The sequence below is a fragment of the Microtus ochrogaster genome, chromosome 7 (genome assembly GCF_000317375.1).
Source record: "Microtus ochrogaster isolate Prairie Vole_2 chromosome 7, MicOch1.0, whole genome shotgun sequence".
NCBI classification, from domain to species: domain Eukaryota; kingdom Metazoa; phylum Chordata; class Mammalia; order Rodentia; family Cricetidae; genus Microtus; species Microtus ochrogaster.
The window spans coordinates 28,456,164-28,466,438 of NC_022014.1; the positions used below are offsets into that span (position 1 = coordinate 28,456,164).

Genomic DNA, 10,275 nt, shown 5'->3' on the forward strand with positions numbered 1-10,275 from the left:
TACAGCAAGGGATGAAGTCTAAATTGTCACTGATGGATGGGCGACTCAGATGTGAGAATGAAGGCTCAGAGTCGGGGGAGGAATTCGATCCAGCCACCTCCTGGAGACCCTCCCTCTCTGAGCATGGCTGCACTCAGAGTGAGGCTGAAAATGCAGGCGCTCTTGAGGAAGATTTAAGATCCAAACCCTTGATTAACATGTCAGTCTATTCGCTCTGTTACGGCCTCAGCATGGCTCATACACCTACGCGGGGAGGTTGGAGGACACCCTCTGCCCGCCAGGTAAACTGTATGCCCATGAAGAACAGTTGCTTGGGGCTCGAGAGATGGCTCCATGGGCCAGTGTGCTGACTCTGAAATCCTCAGCATCCACAGAACAAGCTAGGGGCTTGGCTCGGCTCTGTGTGCTGTGATCCCAGCGGGTAGAGGTGAGCCACTCCTGAGATCTCACTGGTTAGCCGCCCAAGACTGAACAGTGAGCTTCTGGGCCAGTGAGAGGCCCTGTCTCAAGGAAATAAGGTAGGGCACAATAAAGGAAGACATCCCTAAACGTTCCACATACACACACACATGCATGCACGCAAGCACGTATGCAAGCATGCACGCACAGATACACACAAACACACTATATAAAAAAGAACATTTATTCAGGACTCAGGATGCTGAGGCAGAGGTAGCCTGGGCTATATGGTATACAGCGAGAACCTGTCTCAGGAAAAAAAATTATGTAAGCTTTCAACAGTATCAGCTGATGGAGGAGGGCCATTGGTTAAGTAATAAAGAAACTGCTTGGTCTCGTAGGTTAAAACATAGGTGGGTGGAGTAAACAGAACAGAATGCTGGGAGGAAGAGGAAGTGAGCTCAGAGATGCCATGCTCCCCTCTCCCGGGCAGACGCGATAGCTCTGCTCTCTAAAGCAGACACGATGGAGCAAGCCGCCAGGTCAGACATGCTGAATCCTTTCTAGTAAGACCGGTGCTACACAAGTTTATTAGAGATGGGTTGATCGGGATATTAGAATTAGCCAGTAAGGGCTAGAGCTAATGGGCCAAGCAGTGTTTAAATGAATACAATTTGTGTGTTGTTATTTCGGGGCATAAGCTAGCCAGGCGGCCAGGGTGCTGGGGACGCAGCCCCGCCACTCCTATTACTACCATCAGCTGTGATTGTTGTAAAACTGTGCTATTCATAGACAAATGCTAGCAATGGAATAGTAGCATAGCCATATAGCATAGCCATGGTTTTTCTTAGAATCAAGTAGAATTTTTTCTGACTTTATAAACAAGAATCATTTAAAAAGAACTGCCAGGTTTCTGATGAGAAGTAATCAAGACGACTTTAAAAAGAATAATAACAAGAAGGCCAGGCATGGTAGTCCATGCCTTTAATCCCAGCACTGGAGAGACAGAGGCAGGTGGATTGCTGTGAGTTTGAGGCCAGTCCCTTCTAAAGACTGAGTTTCAGGACAGTTAGGGTTACACAGAGAAACTCTGTCTCAAGAAACAAACAACCAAGGTTGAGAGGAAAGCAGTAAAGATCAAGACGGATACTGCGCCGTAGTGTGGGTTCCGTAAGATCCTTCAGGGGCCTGCTCACTGTGAATTAATGTCAACTCACCATGGAAGTCCAAGAAAGCACCCCTGTCTACTTTTAGATTCAGGTCTCAGCCACCAGTTTTGACCGACTCTTTGAACATGAGGCAAGAGCAGTTCTTAAACAAGACCCACAGTGGATTCAGGGACTTTGGCCCGCAGTAGCACAAGGGGACCTGAACAGAGGCAGGGAGTGCCCTAGCAAGGGAGACTGTACCTGTGAGTCCAGTCCTACTTATTCTGAGGAGGAAGGTGGCCAAATCCTGGGAGATGGGGTGGGAAGACTTAATCCTGAAGGGAGTACACCCATGGAACACATTAGGGATGCTCAGCCTAAAGCCTTGATCTCAAAAGTCCCGTTTCAGGGTGGCCCAAGGGAAACTTTTTGGACCTCTCTAGGCTATCCTGTTGGAACAATGAACACACCTACTGTTGTAATAGGAGCGGTGGGCTGCGTCCCCGGCACCCAGCTGCCCGCATGGCTAGCTTTACCCGAAATAATTACACGGAAACTGTATTCTTTTAAACACTGCCTGGCACATTAGTTCCAGTTTCTTATTGGCTAGCTCTTACATATCGATCTAACCCATTTCTAATAATCTGTGTAGCTCCACGAGCTGGCTTACCAGGAAAGATCTTAACCTGCATCTGTCTGGAGTGGGAGAATCATGGCGACTCTCTGATTCAGCTTCTTTCTCCCAGCATTCTGTTCTGTTTTCTCCGCCTACCTAAGGGTTGGCCTATCAAATGGGTCTAGGCAGTTTCTTTATTAATAAGAAATCACTCCCACATCAACCTACTGTACCTGACCTCAACAAAACCTCTGCGTCTTTGCCAAGGATATGCTCATTTCCACTGAAAAGCACGTCCCCATCCAAAGCCATTCCACTTCCCTCATCGCCACCGCCTGCTGCTCTTTAACTGTGTTCCACTAAAATTGGGTGGGTGTGGGGCTTAGCTGGCTGCTGTACTTAGCTCGGGACTGGGCATGAAGACCTAGCCAAGTGAACTAGATGGGGCTCTATCTTTGCAAACTGCTGGGAAACACAGAAAAGCAAAGGTGGGTATCAGACACCTGCTGCTCAGTGAGGTGGGGAGGGACTTGTGGGCGGGGGAACCCAACCACACCAAACTCTGGTCTAGGCGTGGCTCCGTGGAGGCTGGCTCTCAGATCCTCTTAAAAAGCAGCTTTTCTCCCAGGTCCCAGGATTAGCCGAGATGGGCAAGTACACGATCCGGGTGGTCACTGGAGACTCTATTCTGGCGGGCTCCAGCAACCCGGTGCAGCTGTGGCTGGTGGGCGAGCATGGGGAGGCGGACCTCGGGAAGCAGCTGCGACCGATGCGGAGAGGGGTGAGTGCGGGCGGCGGCTGGGCTCGCAGAGACCTGGCGACCAGGGACTCCTCAGGGGTCTTGGGGACTGCGGGGGAGGAAAGGAAGTCTGACCTCCAGAGAAGGCGGCCAGGGATAGTGTCAGGCTTAGGTGAACCTACTCCGAGGAAAGCCGACAGTGAAAGGAACCGGAGAGACTCCTGGGGAGAAAGAGGGACGAGGATGAGTTACCTCTGGGGGCGCAGCAGGTGCACAGGGAACCTAGTGCCCAACAGAGTGCCCTGTTCCTTCCTCGCCGCCACTTAGTTCAGGTCTGTTTCCTGGGGTGCTTCTTAGAAGCAAGCGGAGCCAAGCTTCTCTGAGGGCTTACTGACACCGCTGCCCTCACTGAGGACCCCAGACTTGCTGAGGAACTGTGTCCTGTCCTATTCCACAGGAAACGCAGTTGGAGATCGACGTCTCCGTGCATCTAGGACGCCTCCTGCTGGTGAAGATGCACAAACACAGAGGCCTATTTGATTCTGACTGGTTCTGCAAGTGGGTCACTGTGCAGGGCCCTGGAACCCAAGGAGAGGTCTTTTTCCCCTGCTACAGTTGGGTGCAGAGCAACGAGACGATCTGTGTATCCGAGGGCACTGGTGAGGACTCTGGGGGTCCTGCTGAAGGAAGAAGGAGGTCGTTGGGCGTGCTATGGAATAAATAAAAGGAAAAGATTAGAGATGAGGGTGAGGGGAAGAGAGAAAGGATGAGATTGAGAAGGGAAGATGGAGCAACCCTGGCACAGAGCGGTGTCCTGAGAGGAGGCAAGCTCTTGTGTCTGCCTTTCAGCCCTGAAGGTGAACGATGACACTCAGAGCCTGTTTAGGAAGTATCGAGAACAAGAGATGGAGGACCGAAGGAAGCTGTATCAGTGAGTTCAGGAAAGCCTTTGATCGTCCTCCAAATCCGCCCCCCCCCCACTGCCCCATTCAGGACTCTGTATTCGTCCACTAGGTGGGGCTCCTGGAAGGAGGGGTTAATCCTGCCTGTAGCAGGGAGTACACAGTGGGACCTCCCCAGGAACCAGAGATTCATGGAAGATAAGGATTTCGATTTTTCCTTCACTCTGGTTAAAATGTGAGTACGTGGTTGTGTTTGCGCGGTTTCGCCTAAACTGCAAGGCGGCCGCTTGAGTGATCTTATATGCTGTTCTTTGCGCAGGTTGAAGGAATTTGCCATTAAGGGGACTTTAGATTTTGTAAGTTGTGTACAAAAGCTGGAAGATTACCAAAAGATATTCCCACGTGGAACTACTGCTCTGGCCGGTCAGTTACCACAACTTCCCAGAGTCTCTACCCAGAATTCCAAACCAGGGATTTGAAAGAAGAGGGGAGAGGGTAGAAGATGGGAGGACAAATTTAGAGGTCACAGTGTTCTCCACCTATGCCTTCAGAGCGGATTCGTGAATCCTGGAAGGAGGATGCCCTCTTTGGGTACCAGTTCCTCAATGGTGCAAACCCCATGCTCCTGAGGCGCTCTAAGAGCCTTCCAGACCGGCTGGTGGTGCCTCCAGAGATGAAAGACTTACAGACCCAGCTGGAGAAGGAGCTCCAGGTGCTAACCGCCTCTCCTTACCGCCCCCCACCGTTCCACTACTTTGCCTTCTACTCCCTCCCCTCCTTCCCTCCTCTCTTCCAAGTGTACCTCCATCATCTGTACCCCCCTTCGCCTGCATCAGAGTCCCTTTGTAAAACCGATTTCTTTAGACTAGCCTGCAAAGTGATGGGTTTCCTCAGCACTTGGGGTTTCTCAACTTTGGTACTGTGTCGTTACTACGACCTACGTAACCCTTTGTTTTAGAGTACTTCCCTATGCAGTAAGGTTCTAGTAGTAGCCCCAACCGCTTACCTATTAGATGTCAATAACACATCCTTTGTAAGAACCAAAAAATAATTCCAGACATTGCCAAATGTTTTGGGGCGATGAGGTGCAAAATTAGCCTGTGGTTGAAAGCCTTGATCAATATAGTCTTAGCTTTTTTTCCTACCCTCTTTCTTGTCTCTACCTTCATCCTTTCCCTTCTCATGAGACAGAGCTCAGCCTTAGTCCTAAGAAAAAGCTTCTGGAGAGAAAATCCAGACTGAACAAGCTGGATGTGGTGGCTCTTGCTTGTAAACCCAGCATATAGGAGGCAGAGGCAGGCATAGCCACACGAGTTTAAGGCCAACCTGCTGTACATAGTGAGCTCCAGGCTAACCAGGGCTATGTTATAAGATCATGTCTCAAAGAGACTGTCCCAAAGAAAGGAAAGGAGGAAGAGGAGAAAGAGGATGGGGAGAAGAGGAAGGAGGAGGGAAAGAAGGGGGAAGAGAGGGGAAGAAGAAGGGAAGAGAGAGAAGAGGAGGAGGGGGATTAAGTAGAGCCTTGAAAAAAAAGACTTAATTTTTGGAGGAGGGAGTAAAGGAGCAATTAGGGCTACATTTGGCTAAAGCTTGTCAAGGGTGTGTGAGGACACAGGCTGGGAATTGTGGTCCAATTGTGGTAGAAGGTAGAAACTTCACCTCAGTGAGGTTCAAGCACCAAACGGTGCATCCGGGGCTTTACTTCTGGGGAGATCAGTCACGTAAAGTAAATTGTTGGGTGGTAGAGAGAGGACTCACTTTGGCAAGTGGGTTAAGATCTGACTCAGCCTCTCTGTCTGCCCGTGACCCGATCCCACAGGCTGGAACTCTGTTTGAGGCTGACTTCTCCCTGCTGGATGGAGTCAAGCCCAACATCATCATTTTTAAGCAGCAGTATGTGACAGCCCCTTTGGTCATGTTGAAGCTAGAGCCGGACGGAAGGCTCTTGCCCATGGTCATTCAGGTACGAGGAACACACGACTTCCCCAACATTGACTCCCTTTAGGGATTTAGACACGCAGGCTCTCAACACCTATCCTCTCTCTTCCCCCTGCACCAGCTCCACCCACCTCGACACGGATGTTCCCCACCTCTGCTCTTCTTGCCCACGGATCCTCCCATGGCCTGGCTCCTGGCCAAGATCTGGGTTCGAAGCTCTGATTTCCAGCTGCACCAGTTGCAGTCACATCTGCTGAGGGGGCATCTAATGGCCGAGGTCATCTCTGTGGCCACAATGAGGAGCTTACCCAGCCTGCATCCCATATACAAGGTATGTCAGGGCATCTGCCCCTGTGCATCTGCTGTTCACAGTTCACACATACAACCCCAGGAGGCCGCTCTTCAGGGTCTGCTCTGCAGCATATTGGGAGAAGCAGCCGCCTTGGTCTCTGTGTGAATACATGAACACACACACACATGCACACACACACACACATACACACACACACACATACACGCACACAGAAACCCTTCTATGGAAATCCTGAAGGTGCGCTCTTGCTATGAACTAGGGAAAAAGTAAGAATAAGTTGTACGTAGGAATTGCAATTCAGAGTGAGGGGTCATCTGAGGGGCAGGGAAGCGTGGGGACTCAGAACAAGTGATCCCTAGTGAGAGAGAAGGTCTGTGGCTATGCTGGGTATTAGGTGTTACTGTAATACTAGAAAGTGATTAGCTTGTTGGGTAGGAGGAAGGGTGTGGGAGAAGACAAGAAAGCTGCAGTACTTGGAGAGGAGAAGTCAGAGCCATATACGTATAGACATCTGTCTGAGAACATTGAGAGGAGGGGATTATATGAGGGGGAAGTTGAAGATACGGGAATCAGTCAGCAGGAAACAGAAGTACCTGAAATCACTGTACTGCAGGAATTTCTCCAGGATTTGGGCTTGGTGTCTCCATAGTACATTTAACCTGAGACGTGACTCTAGTTAGCCTCACCTCTACAGAGCAGGTAGAGATGGAAGGAGCGACAGACGGACATCCACTGAGGTGAGGGAGCAGCAGAAGCTGTGAGTCATAGCACCCAGGAGAAGAAAAGTGTTTGAAGGGGAGCTGGCCCTGCTGCAGGGGAGGGAGCTTTGTCAATATGGAGGAAGGAGTGCCTCTGGAAAGTGGAGATGTCAGGGAGTCTGGCTGTGGGCTGAGTCATGAAGGTAGAGACTCCTCAGGATGCTAGCTGAGAAGGAGAAATGAAAGATTGGGATCCTGCTGTAAAGGGAGGGGAGGGGAGGGGAGGGGAGGGGAGGGGAGGGGAGGAGAGAGCTGTAGAGTCAAGGAAGAGTTTTCTTCTACAGGGCATTGAAAACCTAGAGAGGGAGAGATGGGGGAGGAAGAGACAGAGAGACAGCGATAGACAAAGAGAGCCAAAGAGAGACAGTGGCAGACAGACGGAAGAGAGACAGACACTATGAGTCCTAGTCAAGGCAGTGGGGATCCTACTGGGTTCTGGGGCATGAGACCAGTGATTGCTGGAATTATGACAGTGAACACAAGAGTGTGCAAATAAGTAGCGAGACCTTGACCTTTGACCTTGAGGACTTTGGGGAGATATTTCTCTATCTCTCTTTACCCTGACCCAGTCCTCCAAAGGGAAGGACTCTCTGTCTCCTGTAAGCGTTCCTCTCTCTTCTCAGCACGGGTCCACCATTCCCCTTGCCCTGTGGATCCTGCCGTTTCTGTTGTTTGACTGTATCTCGTTTTTCCCCCCATAACCAGCTCCTCATCCCCCACTTTCGCTACACCATGGAGATCAACATCCTGGCGCGGAATAATCTTGTCTCTGAATATGGGATTTTTGATCTGGTATGGAAAGGGATGGGTGAAGGAGGAGGGGTCTCTCAAGGGTATCTCCCCCGCCCATTCTTCTCCCCAAACTCTGCTTCTCTCACTGACGGGTGTCCTTCACTTGCCTCGTACTGGTCCCAATCTCTCTCCACCCTGTTCCCTGGCTTGTCCTCAGATAGTGAGCACAGGAAGTGGAGGCCACGTGGACATTCTCCAGAGAGCCACGGCTTGTCTGACTTACCGCTCCTTTTGCCCTCCGGATGACTTGGCTGACCGTGGGCTCTTGGATGTGAAATCTTCTCTCTATGCCCAGGATGCCCTCAGGCTGTGGGAGATCATCAGTCGGTGAGGAGGACAAGAGGAGAGAAGTGGGGGCCGGGCGGGGCAGCAGGTCCCAAAGGCCCTAGCCTGGCCCTGCGGCTGAGCAGCCTCTCCTCTGGGGTGCAGGTATGTGGAAAGGATGGTCGAGCTTTTCTACAAGAGTGACCAAGATGTGAAGGATGACCCTGAGCTGCAGGTCTGGTGCAGAGAGATCACTGAGATCGGACTGCTGAAGGGCCAGGAGCGGGGGTAAGGCACGGGGTCCTCCCGAGTTAGCTTGCGTCATTGCCCACACATCGGTCAGCGTTCCTCACCTAATACCCTGAAACCCTTCCCTAGGTGTCTCCTGGGACTCCAGAAGCCCCAAGCTCACCCTTTCCTGCAGCTCCTTTGCCTTCTCATCCTCCCACAGGCGTAGCTTCCGATGTTCCTAGGAGACACAACCTCACAGCAAACTCCCTTATCCTCGGGCTCCTAAGATCTTTCTGCCCCTCTTGAGGAAGAACCCTGAGCCTTAGGTGTGCTAGTTGTGTTGGAGATGTATCCACTGGGACTGGGCTCCACAGCTCTGCATCTTGATTGGTTGTGGTTTTCTGTAACGGTCTCCATTCCACATCTCTTTTTCAGTGTACACTATCTGTGAGCCGTAGGCTCTGGAGGCTGTGACTGGAACAAGGCCTTTATGTATCTCCATGTATTTTTGCCTGCCTGAGATATGCCCCATATGCTGGTCTCAAATTTAACTCTCTTTATTTTCCCCAGGTTTCCCCTATCTTTAGAGTCCAGGGCTCAGCTCTGCCGTTTTGTTACCATGTGCATCTTTACGTGCACCGGTCAGCATGCTTCAGCCCATCAGGGTCAGGTAATCCACGTGGTCATCTTCTCACGGGCTTCTGGGATGTAGGAGAGGGGGGAAAACATCACATGTCTGGGCAGTTGGCCTGAGTTTGTGAGTGGGTCTTCTAACTGCAGCTGGACTGGTATTCCTGGATCCCCAATGGCCCATGCAGCATGCGGAAGCCCCCACCGACCTCCAAGGATGTGACAGAGAAGGACATAGTGGATGCGATGCCTACTCTCCAGCAGGCACGGATGCAGATGACATTCACCAACTTCCTTGGCAGACGCCAGCCTGTCATGGTTAGACATAGATGCCTGGGCCCTGGCCTAGGGGTGGGAAAGGCAGCTTGGCCCAGGGCAGGATTCTTGCCTAAGAGAAGCCCAACAGTCTGAGCCATTTCATTTTCTCCCTCACAGGTAGCCCTGGGGCATCATACAGAGGAATATTTCTCAGGCCCTGAGCCCCGGGCTGTGCTGAAGCAGTTTCAGGAGGAGTTGGCTGTGATGGACAAAGAGATTGACGTCCGGAATGCAAGCCTGGATCTGCCCTATGAGTACCTCCAGCCCTGCATGGTGGAAAACAGTGTGACTATCTGAGAGACCTCACCATCTCAGCCCCAGGGGAAGCCGCGCTCTCTTTGCATCGTCATAGTCTTTGGTCCTTGGCCACATCCTTTGGTGGCTAGATAACTGCCCATCACAGTCCTGGGGAGAACACAGAGATCATTCCCTTTGCATTTCAGAATCTGGAACCTTCCACAGCTGTGCTCTTCCTTAGCTTCAAATCCCTGTTACTCACTTCTCTTCCCCACAAGGATCCGATTTATACATTAATTAAAGTCTGATTAAATGATAAAGCTTGGTTATTTAAAGTGAGGCAAGAGCCGGGCGGTGGTGGCGCACGCCTTTAATCCCAGCGCTCGGGAGGCAGAGGCAGGTGGATCTTTGTGAGTTTGAGACTAGCCTGGTCTACAAGAGCTAGTTACAGGACAGGCTCCAAAACCACAGAGAAACCCTGTCTCGAAAATAAAGTGAGGCAAGGCGTTTCCTGCCTTCTTATTCAAATAAAGGCAACAAAGAAAGATGTCTTTCTGAGACAAATTTTTTTTTTTCCTCAAGGGTTTCTTTAACATCTGTAAACTAAATGACATTGGTTTTGGCTGTCTGGGTCCAGTGTAACTGGGAATCGTGGCTTTTAACAGTGAATTTTAACTTTAGGCTTCTTTGAATCCTCAGTTAACACATCCCTCTGGCCATCTGCATTAAAGTCTCCTGTGCATCTCCCAGCTCAGCATCAAACTGCCATGGCCCCTCCCAAGCTGTGTCTCATTCTCCTCAGTCCTAAGACCCGTGATACAGCTTCCTCTTCATTTCTATCCTGTCCGCCAGCCTTAACAACTGTCCAGCCCAGAGTCCTGGCCCCGAAGACAGATGGACAAACACGTTCCCAGCAGCAGGGGAGGAAAGCATAAAGGCACCCATACCGAGAAAAAGAAGTCAGCTTGTCACTACTTATAGGTGACATAA

General features: G+C 51.0%; 1 protein-coding gene across 1 annotated transcript; it reads left to right on the forward strand.

The window, feature by feature from the left end:
* The first annotated feature begins 2,382 nt into the window (after positions 1–2,382).
* Alox15 (arachidonate 15-lipoxygenase) lies at positions 2,383–9,555 on the forward strand. The gene is made up of 14 exons (XM_005349696.3): positions 2,383–2,944; positions 3,360–3,561; positions 3,752–3,833; positions 3,917–4,039; positions 4,124–4,227; positions 4,356–4,516; positions 5,624–5,767; positions 5,864–6,073; positions 7,519–7,605; positions 7,763–7,932; positions 8,035–8,157; positions 8,671–8,770; positions 8,881–9,048; positions 9,166–9,555. Exons 1-14 carry the CDS (start codon positions 2,810–2,812, stop codon positions 9,343–9,345), a joined length of 1,989 nt encoding a protein of 662 aa, XP_005349753.1. The 5' UTR covers positions 2,383–2,809; the 3' UTR covers positions 9,346–9,555.
* Positions 9,556–10,275: the final 720 nt, after the last annotated feature.

Coding starts and splice junctions, on each gene's coding strand:
- Alox15 (XM_005349696.3), top strand. CDS start 2,810: ATGGGCAAGTACACGATCCGGGTGGTCACTGGAGACTCTATTCTGGCG. Junction 6,074..7,518: donor GCCTGCATCCCATATACAAG/GTATGTCAGGGC, acceptor CCCCATAACCAG/CTCCTCATCCCCCACTTTCG. Junction 9,049..9,165: donor GCAGACGCCAGCCTGTCATG/GTTAGACATAGA, acceptor TCTCCCTCACAG/GTAGCCCTGGGGCATCATAC.